This window comes from Papio anubis, chromosome 1 (assembly GCF_008728515.1).
Source record: "Papio anubis isolate 15944 chromosome 1, Panubis1.0, whole genome shotgun sequence".
Lineage (NCBI taxonomy): Eukaryota > Metazoa > Chordata > Mammalia > Primates > Cercopithecidae > Papio > Papio anubis.
This window is the reverse complement of record NC_044976.1, coordinates 8,766,358-8,785,254: the sequence shown is the minus strand read 5'-3', so window position 1 is coordinate 8,785,254 and position 18,897 is coordinate 8,766,358. Positions and strand designations below refer to the sequence as shown.

At 50.2% G+C, this 18,897-nt stretch overlaps 2 protein-coding genes across 3 annotated transcripts in view; both read left to right on the top strand.

Moving 5' to 3' along the window:
* LZIC (leucine zipper and CTNNBIP1 domain containing) overlaps positions 1–7,151 on the top strand; it is a 30,832-nt gene extending 23,681 nt beyond the window's left edge. The window contains exon 7 of the mRNA XM_017957066.3: positions 6,896–7,151. Coding sequence (XP_017812555.1) covers positions 6,896–7,002 — 107 coding nt within the window. The 3' untranslated portion in view covers positions 7,003–7,151. The remainder of the gene's footprint in view (positions 1–6,895) is intronic.
* Positions 7,152–14,770: 7,619 nt separating this feature from the next.
* The window catches only part of CTNNBIP1 (catenin beta interacting protein 1), a 57,403-nt gene continuing 53,276 nt past the window's right edge, over positions 14,771–18,897 (top strand). The window contains exon 1 of one of the 2 annotated variants that reach the window (XM_017957032.2): positions 14,771–15,038. The gene's annotated coding sequence lies outside the window, so the exon portion shown is untranslated. The remainder of the gene's footprint in view (positions 15,039–18,897) is intronic. The other variant, XM_021935805.2, reaches the window with a different exon arrangement.

The following is an 18,897-nucleotide window of genomic DNA, read 5'->3' as shown; positions in this document are numbered from 1 at the left end:
AATTGACCTAACAATGAGAAACAACTATCTGCTGGGCACGGTGGCTCACACCTGTAATCCAGTGCTTGCGGGAAGGCAGTGGAGTGGATCCATGAGGAGTCAGGAGTTCAAGACCAGTCTGGCCAAGATAGAAACCCTGTAATCTACTAAAATACAAAAATTGCCTGTGATGAATCAAGCCTATAATCCCAGCTTTGGGAGGCTGAGGGGCCCGGGTGGGATCAGGGGTCAGGAGATCGAGACCATCCTGGCCTAACCACGGTGAAACCCCGTCTCTACTAAAAATACAAAAACTAGCCGGTAGCAGTGTGAGTCACCTGTAGTCCCAGCTACTTGGGAGGCTGAGAGGTGAGGAGAATGTAAGCGTGAACCAGGGCCAGGAGCTTGCAGTGAGCTAGAGATCCCGGCCATTGCACTCCAGCCTAAGTGGCAGAAGCGGGAACTCAAATCTCAAAAAAAAAAAAAAAAAAAAATACAAAATTAGCTGAGAGTATGGAGTGCCTGTAATCCCAGCACTTTAGGAGAGCTAGGCCCGGGTGGATCACCTGAGGTCCGACCGAGACCAGCCTGGCCAACATAGTGACACTATCTCTACAAAAATACAAAAGTGGAAGTAGTGGTGGCTCATGCCTGTAATCCCAGCACTTTGGGAGGCCAAGGCAGAAGTGGATCAGCAGGGAGTCAGGAGATCAGAGACCATCCTGCAAGCTAACAGGGTAGAACCAAATCTCTACTAAAAGTACAAAAAATTAAGCTAGCAGGCAAGGTAAATGGGTGCCTGTAGTCCCAGCTACTTGGGAGGCCTGAGGCAGGAAAGGGATGGAAAGGCGTGAACCTGGGAGGAGCTTGGCCGAGGCTGGTCTGCACCTCAGCCTGGGAAACAAGCTGGCAGCTCCACCTCAAATAAATAAATAAATAAATAAATAAATAAATAAATAAATAAAAAGCCGGTGGCTCATGCCTGTAATCCCAGCTGTCCGGAGAGAAACTAAAGTAGGCTCAGCTTGAACCAGGAGGCAGAGGTTGCAATGAGCCAAAGATCGCGCCATTGCACCCCAGCCCTCCTCAGTGACTGAGTAGAGACTCCATATCAAAAAAAAAAGAAAAAGAAAAAACAAAATTAGCCCGTGCATGGTGGCATGCCCTGTAATCCCAGCCACTCAGGAGTCTAGAGCCTTGGGAGAATTGCTTGAACCCAGGAAGGGAGAGGTTGCAGTGAGCCAAGATACTACGACTTCCGCATCAGCCGACCAAGCGTAACATCTTTTTTTTTTTTTTTTTTTTTTTTTTGAACGGAATAGCTCTGCTCGCCCAGGCTGGAGTGCAGTAGCCCCTAGATCTCAGCTCACTGCAGGCTCGACCTCCCGGGTTTCACATGTCTCCTGCCTCAGCCTCCCAGTAGCTGGGACTACGAGCCATACCAGGCTCAATTTAATATATTTTAGTAGAAGCGGGGTTTCACCATATTGGCCAGGATGGTCTCATCCCTGGCCGTGATGATCCAGCCCGTCTACGGCCTCCCAAAGTGCTGGGATTACAGGCAGGCCACGCTTGGCCTCTGGCACGTAAACTATCATGGGAAATATGCATTTTTTTTTTTTTTTTTTTTGAGGCAGATCTGCTCTGTAGCCCAGGCTGGAGTGCGTGGCGGATCTCAGCTCACTGCAAGCTCCAGCCTCCCGGGTTCATGCCCATTCTCTTGCCTCAGCCTCCCGAGGTGGCTGGGACTGCAGGCCATCTCCCGCAGTACTGTATCTTTAATGAGATGGGAGTTTCACCATAATGAATGGTCGATCTCTGACTCCGTGATCCTCCCGTCTCAGCCTCCCAGAGTGCTATGTCCACCGCCAGCAAAATATGCATTTTGGGCGGGCAGTGAGCGTGCCTGTAATCCCAGCGCTTTGCTGCAGGAGGCCGAGGCTGAGGATCACGAGGTCAGGGGATGAGACCATTACGTGCTATCTGGTGAAACCCCATCTGCCTAGAGATGCAAAAGAGTGGCCAGCGTGGTGGCCTGTAGTCCCAACTTCTCAGGGAGGCTGAGGCAGGAGAATGGCGCCAAGGCCGGGAGGCGGGCTTGCAGTGAGCTGGGATCTCATTGCACTCCAGCCTGGGCAGCAGAGCAAGACTCTGTCCCCAAAAATGCATTTTAAAATGCTGCTACCACCCATACTAGGGAGGCTGAGTGAAGGACTGGCAGGCCCTGGAGTTCCTGGATTCAGCCTAGGCATGAGACCCCCATCTCTGAAAACAAACAAACAAAAGAAGAAACAATGAATACTAAATGAAGTAGAGCATTGGGCCGGGTGCAGTGGCTCTCCTCCTGTAATCCCAGGACTTTGGGAAGGCTGATGTAGGCTGATCACCTGAGGTCAGGTGCAGAATCAGCCTGGCCAACATGGCAAAACCTGTCTACTAAAAATGCAAAATTAGGCTGGAAGTGATGGCAGGTGCCTGTAATCCCAGCTGCTCCCAGGAAGCTGAGGCAGGGAGAATCCCTTGATCCACGGATGGAGGTTGCAGTAGGCCAGCATCCATCATGGCTGACAGAAGGGCAGAGACTCCATCTCAGAAACAACAAAATGAATTAAAGATGGAGGCATTGTATTTTGGTTGACCAGAATGAAGCCTGTGTATTCTGAACTGCTGTTGAGAATAATGGGAGTAGATACTCCTTAAAATTAGCACAAGGAGTCCCTGCTGTGGGAAGAAGCCTTGCCAGATCTGTTGCTCACTGTCTTTAAACCATGGGTGGGGGTGGGGTACTTTTTCTATTTATATTTCCTTCCTACTCATAAAAGTTGTGCTGAAAGATCTTATAATAGCCCAAGACATCTAATGGAAAGATGCCAGTTGGGATGGGTAGGAGATGTATGTATCCAACAGTATAATCTGTATCAGTAGAGATTGTCATTGTAGCAGGGAAATGGAGAGAGCCAGGAATTAAAGAGCTAGGTCCTTTAGCATCGCTGAGGACCCTGCAGCCCCTTGCTGCCTTCTATATATTTCCTGCTCTGAAAGAAATTAGAAGTAGAATTGCCTGCTCCAAAGCCGTTTCAAAAGAGTCTAGAATTATGTCACTGGATTAGCTGCTTTGAGGACTGCTGCATCCTCCTCAATCCTCCTCAGCTCCTTTTTATCTCTGGGAGGCCTCAGCCAGGTTGGTCTCTGCCTGGGCCTGCTTGGCTGTGCCGGGCTTACTCATTAAAAGTCAGTATGAATGTTATAAAGCCTTTGAATTTTTTAGTAGATTGCCTCCACTTGAGTCAGTAAAAATAGTTCCGCTTTGTCCCCAGGACTGCCCCCAAGTTACACCAGACTCCCTCTAAGACTCACACCCCCAGCAAAATGCACAGTGTCTAGCAGCAAGTTACTATTATTAAAGATCCAGGCTGCTGGGCCATGCATGTACAAAAGTGGAAAATAAGATGGGCCAGATTAAAGCCAAGCACAAGAACATATACCAAGAAATCAGGACTTTGGGAAAGAGCCAGAGATTTTCTCTTCAAATAATAAATTACATTTAAATTAATGGGAAGTATAGGCCAGGTGCTGGTGGCTCATGCCTACTCAATCCCCAGCACTTTGGGAGGCTGGGGCGGGTGGATCACCTGAAGATCCAGGAGTTTGAGATAGCCTAAGCCCTATCTCAACTAAAAATATAGGCAATGAAAAGCTGGGCATGGTGGCACACCTGTAATCCCAGCTACTTGGGAGGAGCTGAGGCAGGAGGTCATTGTGGAGCAGGATGCCAAGAGGAGTTGCAGTAGGCTGAGATGCTTCCATGCACTCAGCCTGGACAGCAGAGTGGGATCCCATCTGAATTAAAACAAAAAAAATCCCAGATAATGAGTGGCTCAAGCCTGTAATCCCAGCACTTTTGGGAGGCCGGGGATGGGGTGGATCGAGGAGTCCCAGGTCAGGAGGACCATCCTGGCTAGCCCGGTTAGAGCCCGTCTCTACTAAAAAAAATGCTAAGCCCCGAGGGTGGGGCCATGAGTCCCAGCTACTGGGGAGGCTGGGGGCAGGAGAATGGTGAACCGGGGAGGCTTGCAGTAGGCTGAGATCAAGCCCTGCCTCCAGCCTAAGCTGACAGAGCGGGGCCTAAATCTCAAAAGTCAGGAGAAAGTATAGATCAGTACAATTAGAAAGGAATATTAAGAGCTTAGTAGCAGGTAGTGAATGTGGACAAGGTCAGAAGATGCTCACAAAGGGAAGCACAGTCTTTTTTGTGGTCACAGAGCCAGGTGAGTTATAGTAATAGCCAAAGTCAGATGCTCCAAATATTACTGAATTCAAAATTAAAACTAGTAATAAAGGACTGTCATTGCTGCAGGGGAGGTTGACGAAATGTGGAAAAGTTGGACTGTATTAGAATGACCCAATGGGCCATAGTGCTGGGAATTTAGAAGTTAGATCAAAGCTATGCCTTTTGGCTGGGTGTAGTTATTCATGCCTGTAGTCAGCACTTTGGGAGGCTGGGGTGGGAGGATCCTTGAGGCTAGGAGGAGGTGGAGGCTGCAGTAGGCCTGATCCCATGCCACTGCACTCCAGGCTTGGGTTGCAGAGTGGGACCCTGTCTCAAAAACAAAACAAAGGCCTATGCCTTTTTGGGTTACTTTTAAAATAGTATATTGGCTAGGCACTAGTGGCTCACACCTGCCAAATCCCAGCACTTTGGGAGCTAGAAGCTGGGCAGATGATTTGAGTCAGGAGTTCAAGACCAGCCTGCATGTCCTCAGTGAAACCCTGTCTCTACCAAAAGTACAAAAAACTAGGCCAGGCGTGGTGGGAAGTCCCAGCTTCTCAGGAGGCTGAGGCAGGAGAATGGCTGAACCGGGAGGCCAGGCTTGCAGTAAGGAGATTGAGATCCGCCACTGCACTCCAGCCTGGCGACAGAGTGAACTCCCGTCTCAAAAAAAAGGCGAGCAGCAGTGGCTCAAGCCTGTAATCCCAGCACAGGAGGCAGAGGCAGGTGGATCCGAGGTCCAGGAGATCAGTTGTCCCTGGCTAACCGGTGAAACCCGTCTCTACTACAAAGCTACAAAACTAGCGAAGAGCTGAGGTATAGCGCCTGCCGATCCCAGCTTCTGGGAGGCTGAGGCAGAGATATGAACCAGGAAGCGGGCTTGCAGTGAGCTGAGATCCGGCCACTGCACTCCAGCCTGAAATGACAGAGGCCCGAGAGACTCCGTCTCAAAAAAAAAAAAAAAAAAAAACATTCTTTGCTGTAGAAATTATGATATTTCCTTGGCTCCATAGCCATACTAATTAAAATGAATTTCAACAGAAGATCCTGAGGTGCAGCTTTATTTTCTTCCCTCCCTCCTCCCTCCCTCCCTCTCTCTCTCTCTTTTCTTTCTTTCTTTTTTGCCATCTATGTTGGCTCTCATATTTCTTTGCTTAAATAATTAATAATCATTACTATCTATTAGGCAGCATGTACTTGAGGGAAAGAGTGTGTCATCTTGGAGCCCAGGATAGCACTATGCCTGTCCCTCCTGCATAAAAGAAACTTTCATGTAGAGGCTCTTGTGGCTGTGGCCACCCAGGGGATGGATCTGCTGCCCTCAATCTTTAGTGTTTATTATCAATAAAAAGAGCCCATACTAGGGAGGCTGAGGTAGAAGGACTGCTTGAGCCCTGGAGTTCTAGTTCAGCCTGGGCATCATAGTGAGACCCCATCTCTGAAAACAAACAAACAAACAAAAAACAATGAATACTAAATAAAATGGAAGCATTGGGCCAGGTGCAGTGGCTCACTCCTGTAATCCCAGGACTTTGGAAGGCTGATGTAGGCTGATCACCTGAGGTCAGGAGTTCGAGATCAGCCTGGCCAACATGGCAAAACCCTGTCTCTACTAAAAATACAAAAATTAGCTGGGCGTGGTGGCAGGTGCCTGTAATCCCAGCTACTCAGGAAGCTGAGGCAGGGAGAATCACTTGATCCCACGAGATGGAGGTTGCAGTGAGCCAGCATCACGCCTCAGCGACAGGGCAAGACTCCATCTCAAAAACAACAAAATAATTAAAATGGAGGCATTGTATTTTGGTTGACCAAGGCAAGCCTGTGTATTCATAGTCTTGCTATTTGAAATAATGGGAAATGAATATCATAAAATTAACTGGGAGTCCCTACTGTGGGAAAAAGCCTGCAAATCTGTTACTCCTGTCTTTTCCTTTCCTGGAGGTGAGGTAAATTACTTTTTCTGTTATATTTCCTTCTACTCATAAAAGTTGTGCTAAAAAGATCTTATAATAGCCCAAGACATCCTAATGAAAGAATGTGATTGAGATGGTGGGAATGTATGTGTCAACAGTATAGTCTGTCTCAGTAGGGTGTCATTAGCAGCAGAAATGGAAGGCAAATTAAAACTAGGTCCTTTATCCTTTTCAGACCCTGCAGCCCCTTTAGCATGCTGCTTCTATATATTTCCTACTCTGAAAAGAAATTAAATGGAAATTGCCTACTCAAAGCCGTTTTAAAAAGTCCTAAGTGTCACCTGGATGCTTCTTTGAGGACTGCCTACATCCTCCTCTGTGAGCCTGCCTTCCTCTCTTTCCTAAGAACGCTCTGCATATTAGTGAAATAAGTGCCTCTTTCTGTTCTGTCTATAGTTAGCCACCAATTAATAAGATGAGCAGAAATGCTCCCATGCTGAGCACTGTGCTAGGGGCAGGGAAGAAGCTGACACTACTTCATGAGGCAAGCTATGTAAGCTCCTTTTTATCTCCTAGGAGAGGCCCTCAATAGGTTCGGTCTACCCCCTGGAGCCTGTAGCTATTTCGGGCTACTCATTAAAGTCAATGTAAGATATTGCTAAAGCCTTTGAATTTTTTAAGTGAATTGCCTCCACTTGAAGTCAGCTAAAAATAGTTCACTTTCGCTCCCCAGGACTGCCCCCAAGTTACATGAACTCCCCTCTAGACTCACACCCCAGCAAAAATACTGATGTCCCCAGCAAGACTAGCTTCCTGTTAAAGATCCAGGGCCTGCTGTGAATACATGCGTAACTGCAAAAATGGAAGCAAAGGATGAACCCAAGTTAAAGCCAAGCACAAGAACATTATGTAAGAAATCAGGACTTTTGGAAAAGGCAGAGATTTTCTTTTCTCTTCAAATAATAAATTACATTTAAAAATTAATGAGAGTATAGGCCAGGTGTGGTGGCTCATGCCTATAATCCCAGCACTTTGGGAGGCTGGGGCGGGTGGATCACCTGAGGTCAGGAGTTTGAGACCAGCCTGGCCCTGTCTCAACTAAAAATACAAACATTAGCTGGGCATGGTGGCACACACCTGTAATCCCAGCTACTTGGGAGGCTGAGGCAGGAGAATCGTGTGAACCCGGGATGCAGAGGTTGCAGTGAGCTGAGATAGCACCATTGCACTCCAGCCTGGACAACAGAGTGAGACTCCATCTCGAATTAAAAACAAAAAAAATCTCCGGGCGTGGTGGCTCAAGCCTGTAATCCCAGCACTTTGGGAGGCCGAGATGGGCGGATCACGAGGTCAGGAGATCGAGACCATCCTGGCTAACCCGGTGAAACCCCGTCTCTACTAAAAATACAAAAACTAGCGAGGCGGTGGTGTAGTCCCAGCAGGCTGAGAGGAGCAGGAAGAATAGGCGTGAACCGGGAGAGGCGGGCTTGCACTTGAGACAACCTACCTCAACCTAAAGCACATTTCAAGCAAAACTCATCAGGTCAGGGGAGAAAGTATGAATCAGTGCGGTGAAAGGAATATTAAAGAGCTTGGTGTAAAGAGATGAAATATGAATATTGGAGCAAAGTCAGAAGACCTCCAGAAACACAGTGCAGCCCAAAGTGCAAACCAGAGTGAGTCTCGTGTAATGAGAGTCAGATGTCCAAATGTTACTGAATTCAAAATTAAAAACTATGGTAAGCAAAAGGCCATCATTAACAGGGAGGTTGACAATGTGGAAAAGTTGGACTGTGATAGAATGAGCAATGGACCATAGTGCTAGAATTTGAAAGTTAGATCAAAACTATGCCTTTTGGCTGGGTGTGGTTGTTCCTACCTGTAATCCCAGCACTTTGGGAGGCTGAGGTGGGAGGATCACTTGAGGCCAGGAGGTGGAGGCTGCAGTGAGCCCTGATCATGCCACTGCACTCCAGCTTGGGTTACAGAGTGAGACCCTGTCTCAAAAACAAAAGAAACTCTAAAACTATGCCCACTTGGGGTTGTAACTTTTAAAATAGTGTGTTGGCTAGGCATAGTGGCTCACACCTGCCATCCCAGCACTTTGGGAGGCGCTGAGGCAGAGCTGAATGGGGCTGAGTCAGGAGTTCAAGACCAGCCACAATATCCTCAGTGGCTCCCTGTCTCTACAAAAAAGTACAAAAACTAAACCCAGGTGGTGAGGCCTGTAGTCCCGGCTTCTCGGGAGGGGCTGAGACGGGAGAATGGCGTGAGCCGGGGCTGAGGCTTGCAGTGAGTTGAGATCAGCATGCTGCACTCCCAGCCTGAAACAGAGTGAACAAATGCAAAAAAAAAAAGGCAGGCCCGGTGGCTCCAAGCCTGTAATCCCAGCACACTTTAGGAGGGCCGAGAGCCAGGTGGATCACTTGAGGGTCGGGAGATGCGAGACCGTCACAGCTGGCTGCGGTGAGCCCACATTATCACCGCAAATACGAAAAGCTTAGCGGGCGAGGTGGCGAGCGCCACCGCCAGTCAGGAGGCTGAGGCAGGGTATGGCGTGAACCGGGCGGGCTTGCGGTGAAACTGAGATCCAGCCACTCCAGCCACCAGGCTGACAGAGGCGGACTCCGTCTCAAAACATTCACTTTTGCTGTGGTATCTTAGTCTATTTCGCCGAAGCCGCCAAACGTATAATTAAAATGAAGTTTCAACAGAGATCCCTAAGGTGCAACTTTATTTTTCTTCCTCCTCCTCCTCCCTCCCTCTCTCTTCTGCTCTTTCTTTTCTTTTTGCCATCTGTGTGTTGGCTCTCATGTTCTTCTTTAAATAATTAATAATCATTACTGTCGGTAGGCGGCATCTTGAGGAAAAGTGTGTCATCTTGGGCCCAGGATATTAGCAGCTATGCCTGTCCCCTCTGCATAAGCTTTCATGTGAGGCTCTTCATTAGCTGACACCAGGGGATGGATCTGCTGCCCTCAATCTTTAGATGTTGTTATCAAAGAGCCTATCTGATTCACCAGCTGGGGCAGATGCTACCGCTGACGGACGAGGTAGGCCCTCCCAAAACAATGACAGAAGAAAGTGGTGGAAGTGAGCCATAAAGTTCATTTAGATGAGCAGATCTCTGCTGGACGGGATCACAAAATCTAAGAGTGGCTGTCCTTTACCACCAGCAAGCTGAACCTCAGTGTTACAAATAACAAGGATTTCAGGAAAAAAACTGAACTGAACACCTGTAGAAGAATATCTCAACAGGACAGTTTATAAAATCTAGGAATCCAGTCTATTCCTTGTATTTATTTAGAGGGTCTTGCTCTTGTTGCCCAGGCTGGAGTGCAATGGCACAATCCTGGAGCTCACATAACCTCTGCCTCCCGGGTTCAGCTGATTCTCCTGCCTCAGCCCCCTCAAACCCTAGCTGGGACTACAGATGCATATACCCCATGCCACAAGCGGACATATTTTAAGTAGGGGCAGGGGTTTCCTACATGTTGGGTCAGGCTAGTCTCAGAACTCCCAATCTTTTTTTTTTTTTTTGAAGCAGAGTCATGCCACTGAGCTGGAGTGCAGTGGCGGGTCTCAGCTGCCAGCCTCCGCCTCCCGGGTTCGCGCCATTCCTCCCGGCCTCCAGCCTCCCAGTGGCGCTGGGACTACAGAAGCTGCCACCTGCAGCCCGGCCTTTGTGGCCTGTGAGGCAGGGGTTTCACCGTCCGATATTAACCTGGATAGTCCTGGAATCTCCTGACCTTGATCCATGCATCTGAAGCCTCTAGTGCTGGGATTACAAGCGAACCACCCGGCCGACCTCCCGAACTCCCAATCTTGCATGCAGATCTACCGCCTCCCAAAGATGCTGGATTACAGGCATAGAGCCGATTGCCCGGCGATTGTGTTTGTATTGTGCAGCGCATTTTGAGGATGGAGTCTCAGTGCCCAGGCTGGGTGGTGGCGTGATCTTGGCTCATGCAACCACTGCCTCCCAGGTTCAAGCGATTCTCCCTGCCTCAACCTCCCAGTCGCTGGGACCATAGGCATGCACCACCACTGGCTAATTTCTGTATTTTTGGTGGGGACGGGTTTGTGGCACGGTAGGGCTGATTAAGGCTGAGGTTGGTTTAAAGAGTTGCTTTGCTGTTGTGCCGGGCCTTGGCGGGCTCGCCCTGCGTCCCGGCGCTTTTGCTGCAGGAGGCTGGCGTGGGGTGCAGACTCAGGTTGAGATAGCCTGGGCAGCTTGTAGTAGAAACCCCATCTCGCAAATAAAAAAAATTAGCCGGTCAATGACGACACTGCGCTGTAGTCTCTACCTACTGAAAAGGCTGGTAGGAGGTATAGTAGAAAACGAAGTGCGTTGAGCAGGAATCGTGCCTCTGCACTGCAACCTGATGCGACAGGCGACAAAGGCCGAGAACTCCTTCTCAAAATGCCTATCTCTTTAATGGTGAAAGTCAGGAGCAAAGTTAGCATATATATTTAATTGTAACGAACTGTACTGCTTGTTTACAACAACAAACTACTAAGCAATAAAAAAAAAAAAAAAAAAAAAAAAAAAGCCGGGTCCAGTGGCTCACGCCTGTATTCCCAGCACTTTGGGAGGCCGAGGCGGGTGGATCACCTGAGGTCAAAAGTTTGAGACCAGCCTGGCGAACATAGTGAAACCCTGTCTCTACTAAAATACAAAAATTAGCTGGGCATGGTGGTGGGTGCCTGTAATCCCAGCTACTCAGGAGGCTGAGACAGGAGAATCGCTTGAACCTAGGATGCAGAGGTTGCAGTGAGCCGAGATCATGCCACTGCACTCTAGCCTGAGTGACAGAGCAAAACTCTGTCTTAAAAAAAGAAAAAAAATTAGCTGGGGATGGTGGCACATGCCTGTAGCCCTAGCTGCTCCGGAGACAGGCAGGAGAATTGCTTGAATCCACAAGTTTAGGGTATAGTGAGCTAGGACCACGCCACTGTGCTCCAGTCTGGGTAACAGAAGGAGATCCCATCTCTAAATAAATAAAAAATAGTTCTCCTTCCCTGCAGCCTGCTATGGTTGCACTGTTATTTCATACTTCGCCTGAAAATTTTACTCTTATAGTTATCCTTTGCTGTAGAAAACAGTTTTTTGACTGGGCACGGTGACTCATGCCTGTAATCCCAGCACTTTGGGAGGCTGAGGCCGGGTGGATCACTTGAGGTCAGGAGTCTGACACCAGCCTGGCCAACATGGTGAAACCCTGTCTCTACTAAAAATACAAAAATTAGCTGGGCATGGGGGCGCACGCCTGTAATCCCAGCTACTAGGAAGGCTAAGGCAGGAGAATCGCTTGAACACAAGAGGGTTGTGAGCCAACACAGAGGCTGCAGTGAGCCAAGATCACATCACTGCACTCTAGCCTGGGCGACGAGACTCCAACTGAAAAAAAAAAAAAAAAAGAGAAAAAAAATAGCGTTTTTTCTTTTTTGCTTCAGAAAGCAACTATTTAAAGATACTTAATAGGCCGGCATGCTGGCTCACAGCTGTAGTCCCAGCACTTTGGGAGGCTGAGGCCGACAGATCACTTGAGGTCAGGAGTTCAAGACCAGCCTGGCCAACATGGTGAAACCCCGTCTCTACTAAAAATACAAAAAAATTAGCTGGGCATGGTGGCAGGTGCCTGTAATCCCAGCTACTCAGGAGGATGAGGCAGGAGAATCACTTGAATCCAGAGGGTGGAAGTTGCAGTGAGCCAAGATTGCACCACTGCGCTCCATCCTGGGCAACAGAGGGAGACCCCATCTCAAAAAAAGAAAAAAAAAGATAACTCATATATGTTCTGGGACCACATGGAGGCCCTCTCCAGAGCTGAAAGGAGAAAATATCGAACCATAAATGCAGTGAGAGAAGAGTAAGGAAGAGAAGACTGATAGCTCTGGGGAGTGTAGGGGAGTAGGAGTGGCTGGCTGATGGAAGGGAAAGTACTGGATGCAGTATTTACACATTCATTTTGTTCCTGCAGTAATATTTCTGGATACAGGTATTGTTCTTGGTGGCATGGCCCTTGCCCTCCTGGAGTTTATAGCCATGCTGTGGGACTAAAATTTAAGCATAGGTTAGCTAAGCTAGCATAGGTTAAGAGGTCTCCTGGAAGAAGACCAAATATTCAGGCAGGTGAAGTGGGGGAGAAATTGGAAAAGAGCCATTGAGGCCAAGGCAACAGCACAATCAGAAGACCTGAAGCACAGAAGAGCTCCCTGTGATCAAGGAACAGGGAGAAGGCCCATGTGCAGCTAAAGCCCAGTTGGCAAAAGTGGTTCAAGAACAGGCTGTAGCCAGATCCTGCAAGGCCTTGTTGCCACGCTAAGGACTTTGAACTTCCTCGTGAAAATGAAGAAAAGTCGTTGAATACCGCAGGTCTGACAGATTTTAAGAAGTTTCCTCTAGTTGCTGTGGGCAGTGGATGGGGGTGTAAGGAGAGCCTAAAGGAGAGACTGCTTGAAGGGTTACTGCGGGAGTCAAGGTGACAGCTAGTGGCAGGTTAAACTGGGAAAGAGGGGTAAAGATGGTAGGAGGTGGAGAGATTAAGGATATCATTTAGAGTTGGAAACAACATGGACTGGAAATTAAGAATAAAGGAAAGAGTGGTGTCAACGGTACACTTTAAGTGTCTGGTGTAAGCAACTGGGTAGAGTGGTGCCAGTTACTGAAGGTGGGGACCTTGGAGGAGAAACCCACTTGGGGGCCCTTTTTTTTTTTTTTTTTGAGACAGAGTTTTGCTCTTGTTACCCAGTCTGGAGTGCAATGGCGCAATCTCAGCCCACCTCAACCTCCGCCTCCCGGGTTCAAGCGATTCTCCTGCTTCAGTCTCCTGAGTAGCTGGGATTACAGGTGCCCACCACCACGCCCGGCGGGGGACCTAGTAAGTATGAAAAAGTGTGAGCAGGCCGGGCGCGGTGGCTCACGCCTGCAATCCCAGCACTTCCGGAGGCCGAGTCTGTAATCCTAGCACTTTGGGAGGCCGAGGCGGGCAGATCACTGGAGGTCGGGAGTTGGAGACCAGCCTGGCCAACATGGAGAAACCCCATCTCTACTAAAAATACAAAAATTAGGCCGGGCGCGGTGGCTCAAGCCTGTAATCCCAGCACTTTGGGAGGCCGAGACGGTCGGATCACGAAGTCAGGAGATCGAGTCCATCCTGGCTAACCCGGTGAAACCCCGTCTCTACTAAAAAAATACAAAAAACTAGCCGGGTATGGTGGCGGGCGCCTGTAGTCGCAGCTACTCCGGAGGCTGAGGCAGGAGAATGGCGTAAACCCGGGAGGCGGAGCTTGCAGTGAGCTGAGATCCGGCCACTGCACTCCAGCCTGGGCGACAGAGCGAGACTCCGCCTCAAAAAAAAAAAAAAAAAAATTAGCCGGGAGTAGTGGCGCATGCCTGTACTCCCAGTTGCTCAGGAGACTGAGGCAGGAGAATCGCTTGAACCCGGGGGAGGTTGCGGTGAGCCGAGATCGCGCCACTGCACTCAAGCCTGGGCGACAGAGCGAGACTCCGTCTCAAAAACAAACAAAAAAAACCCCCAAATGAGTAAAGAGTTATGTGGATATTATAAACAAACAAAAAGGGACTTCGTATTCTTTTTGCATAGGGAAGGGGAAGAAATGTAGCGAAGTGGAAGAGGATGGCACAGAAAAGGTATAAAAAGAAAGGCTGTGGAAAGAGTGGGGTAGGAGGGCTTCTGAACTGGGGTTAGTGTCACACTGTGTACTGGTAATTTAAACTGCTGAAAATGAGACCACACTTAAATATGCAGGTCCCTCTAAAAGGAAGGCGGATGTTAAAAGCAATTTGCATTTTACCTAAAATGGGCTGCTTCTCCCTGTACGCTCTCCAAATACAGCCAGACTTTCTGTAGAAACATTTTAATCAGGGGCACCGTTTCCCCCAAAAATGCACTCACTACCAGTACACACGACCTTCTGAGTTTAATGGACCTACGGAGGCCCGTCCCTGGGCTCTCTGGGCTCGGTTAATCCGAGGTTAGGCCCCAAACTCAGAGGTAGCAACGTTCCCAGTTCAACGACGCAGGAAGACCACGCCTCTAAATGTTCTGCAACCTCGTCCATTTCAGAATTTTCCGGGGTTCTGGGTAAACTGGCCTCACCAAGGATTCTGCCCATTCTGGTTGCTCCCGTTTTTAAACACAGACCGGTGTGTGGGAGAGGGCATTATTTTTCCGGAACACTGTGCTCCTGGAGCAGATAGGGACACGCAGAGTGGCTTTACCGCAGCGCCAGCTTCATCCTTACCCGGCTCCTCCTCCAGGCCGCCGCCTCCTCCTCGCGCCCACCCCGCCTTCCCTGCCTACCCCCGGCCCGCTCCTCCCCTTTGCTCTCAGCGAGGACTCGGCCACTCACTACCCGCGCCCTGTGCCATCCGCCCACCTCGTAGCCCCGCCCCTATACCGCTGGTCACGCCCCCTTTCAGAAGGGCCCAATGAGCGTTCACGTTTACCGCAATACCCCGCCCCGCGGCGTGCAGCCCCGCCCACATGTTGAGTTAACCAATTCGCGGCCCCGGACCCCGCCCCGCCCTCAGGCTCCGCCCCGGCGCCCGGCCCCCGGCGCCCGCCTCCCTCCGGGGCGTTGCCGCGGCCGCGCTTCAGCAGCCCGCGCGGAGCCAGATGCCGCCCCCTCCGCCGGTCCCTCCCTCGGCGGCCTGGCGCCTCCTTCCCTCCCCACCGCGGTGACTCTCGGAGCGGGAGGCGGAGGCTGAGGCGGCCGCTCCCGCTGCTGCTACTGACGCCGCCGCCGCCGCCGCGGCCGCTCGGGCTGAGCACGCCCCGGAACAGGCCGCCGCGCGCTGCGCCCCGGACCCGCTGCCCCCGCCGGCCCGGCCGGGTCGGGCGGCCCAGGTAAGCGCCGAGGCCGGGCCGCGCCTGCAGCGCCCGGGCCCGCGCTGCGCCGCGCGCCGGGGAGCTGGGGAGCAGCCCGGCCCGTCTGCCGGGGAGGGGCCGCGGAGAGCGCCCCCGACCCCGCTCGGACCCCTGCCCGCCCCGGCGGCGCGGCGTCCTGGTCTGGGCCTGGCCGCCTCTCGCCGCAGACCACCTCCCGCCTCCCTCACCTTCGCCCGGAGGTCGCCTCTACAGGTGTCCGCGCCGCCCACCCTGTTGCTCACCTCACCGCGTCCGGGTGGCTGTCATCGCCAGTCCGCCCTCCCGACCTCTGGGCCCTTGCCTCTTCCCTCACCTGCGCCCACTCCCAGGCTCTCACTCTCCATATTTCCCCAAACCAAACGCTGGGCCGCCCTTCCTCCCTCTGTAGTTTGATTGAACTGTCGCCTCCCGATTCCACCCCTCCCCGGTGAGCCTTCCTGGAAGGTACCTGGTGAAGGCACATGTCTCACTTGGATGGCGGCCGTGTATGCACGAACCTGCAAAATTAACCACCTGGAGCCCCAAACTGCACCTCTCACCTCCTTTTCATCACCCCACCCCAACCACCTTCCTTTTTTTGGAACCTGGTAACTGAGACACTCAGGTCTCGACACCCAGCCTCTGCTAGGCCCTCCATCCCTCTCTCTGCCTTGTGAGCTGAACTTGTCTGAGCAGTACCTGTTGTCAGGTTAGCCCCTGGGAAGGCGGCGGGGGCCGTGTTGGCAGCAAATCAAGAGTTCTATGAATAATGAGACGTGTGGCTTGCAGCACCTCCTATCTGAGGATCTCAGTATGCTCCAGCTGTGAATTATTTTGTCTCCTGTCACTCACAGAACTGAGAGAAACATGTCCGGCCAACTGCTGGGTAAATTGAGGCACAGGGTGTGTGGGTAAGGGACCTGGAGGCAAGTCAGGGTTTGTCTTGAGGTTCTGTTCTCAGGAGCCGTGGCTCTTAGCTCCCTGCTACAACCACTGGGCTCCAGTTCCTGGCGTGTGTCCCCAAGTGATAACTGATCTCTTGTGCCGTTAAAGTGTCCAGAGATACCAGCAGCTTCCTCAGATTTAAAGTAGGTCTTTGGATCATAAATAAAGGTGCCGGCTGTTAAATGCCAATGTGTCATTCACGGTTTGCTGGTGGAGTTCGTGGTCCTCTCTTGTAAATACAAATCACCTCTATGGGATGGAGATTCATTCATTCAGTAGTGAGCATTTACTGTGTGCCAGGCACCATTCTAAGTACTGGGGCTTTAGTGGTGAAGACAGACACGGTTTCTGCCCTCCTTAGAGATGACATTCTAAACAGGAGGGAAGTCAGATAGTAAGTGAGTAAACAAACAAGTGGACAAAGTAATTTCAGTAGTGTTAAGTGCTGCAAAGGTGGAGAGGGGCCAGATTACATACAAGAATCTGTGGATCAGGGCGGGCTTAGTGGTTCATGCCTGTAATCCCAGCACTTTGGGAGGCCGAGGCAGGTGGATCACAAGGTCAGGAGTTTGAGACCATCCTGACCAACATGGTGAAACCCCGTCTCTGCTAAAAATACAAAAATTAGCTGAGTGTGGTGGTGCGTGCCTGTAGTCCCAGCTACTTGGGAGGCTGAGGCAGGAGAATTTCCTGAACCTCAGAGGGAGGTTGCAGTGAGCCGAGATCGCACCACTGCACTCCAGCCTGGGCAACAGAGCAAAACTCCATTTTGGGGGGCGGTGGGGAAAAATAACCTGTAGATCAAAACAAATACTTTGTAGGTTGTAATAAAGAGTTAGGATTTTATTCCAAACACAGAGGCCATTGGAGGGTTTTAAGCAGAGAAAGGATAAAGTCTGATTTGTTCCCAAAGATTGTTTTGGCTGCTGTATAGAGACTGGATTCTAAGGAGCAAAGGTGGAGGCAGGGATACCAGTTATGAGACAGACTATTGCAGCTACCTGGCAAGAGATGATGGTGGCTTGAGGGATCGGGGCAGTGGCAGTGGAAACGAAGAGGTGGAATTAGTGTGTTCCCTCTGGGAGAGCTGCAAAGCAAAACTTTGGAGACTGAGAGTTAGATGTCCCATAACAATGTGCTCATAGAACAGGTCCCCGCCTCCTTGATTGGAGAGGGTTTGTGGGTTTAAAAACCAGTTAGAGGTGGAGGAGGGCAGAATACACCAGGTTTCATTCCCACATCCGGTTGTATTATTTAAATGGGAACATTACTGCTTCTGTTGGAAGATGTTGCACCAAGAAATTGGGCCTGTTCTCATGGTAGGTGGGAGAAAGATTCACTGGCCACAAATGAGCTATTAACCAGAATGAGGCCGGGTGCAGTGGCTCACCCCTGTAATGCCAGCATTTTGGGAGGCCAAGGCGGGTGGATCACCTGAGGTCAGGAGCTCGAGACCAGGAGCAACATGGTGAAAACCCATCTCTACTAAAAATACAAAAATTAGCCGGGCATGATAGTGGGTGCCTGTAATCTGAGCTACTTGGGAGGCTGAGGTTGGAGAATCGCTTGAACCCGGGAGCTGGAGGTTGCAGTGAGCCAAGATTGCGCCACTGCACTCCAGCCTAGGCGACAGAGGAAGATTCCGTCTAAAAACAAAAAACAAAAACAGGATAAAACTTGATCTCCATGCTCTTCCAAATCTGTGTTGTCAGAACATGTCAGAATGAGAGGACCTTGGGGATTACACAGGCCAGCTCCTTCTTTTATGGTTAAGCATCTGTGGCCCCTAGAAGCTGACTCTTTTGAAGCCCTATAGCAGTTTATGCATTTTCTTATGATGTCTGCCAGTTTCTACCCCCTCTTTCAGGTCTGTGTGTACATGTGTGACTCTAAGCTTTCTGAGGCCAGATCTCTACTGGGTTTGTCTTTGCATCATCCACGGTGTCTGAATCAGTGCCCTGCACACAATGTAAACTCTTCAAATATTGGTTGACTTGCCTGGGTATCTCATGGCACCAAGACTCCTGCCCCTGCCCCGTCTTTTCATCAGACCGTGCTTCCTGTAGACGCCTCATCTGGGGTGCAATATAGTGTAAACCCAGCAGTCTCTTGTTCACAGGGCTCACATGACAGGGCAGCCCTTCCTTGATGGATCTGCTCGCTCCATCCCTGCCTGTGGGGAACAGCTGCTGCGGTGCTGACCAAGTAGTCACTTGACACTTAGCAAATATGAAGTGTAGCTCTTTTTTTTTTTTTTTTTTTGAAATGGAGTTTTGCTCTTGTTGCCCAGGCTGGAGCACAATAGCGCAATCTTGGCTCACTGCAACCCTCCACCTCCTGGGTTCAAACGATTTTCCTGCCTCAGCCTCCCAAGTAACTGGGATTACAGGCGTGTACCACCACGTCTGGCTAATTTTTGTATTTTTAGTAGAGATGGGGTTTTACCTAGTTGGTCAGGCTGGTCTTGAACTCCTGACCTTAGGTGATCCACCCACCTCGGCCTCCTAAAGTCCTGGGATTAGAGGCGTGAGCCACCGTGCCCGGCCTGAAGTGTAGCTCTTAATTAGACCATGGACTTTGTACTAAGACCATCAGGTTTGGATCTTGATTCCGCCATCAGGAGCTGCATGATCTTCAGCAGGTAACTTAATCTTTCTGTGTCTCAGTTTCCCCATATGTACAATAGTAATACTTTCCTCATGGAGTTGTTGGGAGGATTAAATTAAGTAATACCTAGTAGATATTCAGAAGACCACCTAGCACTTGGTATATGCTAAATTGAAGTAACTATTATTTCGCCTTTGTCTGCTTCTTACCTCCCACCAGCATTTAAGCTCTTTGAGAGCAGAGATTTTTGTCTCTTTTTGTCTACTCTTATAATCTGGTACCTAAACTTTGTAGTACTCTGAAAATA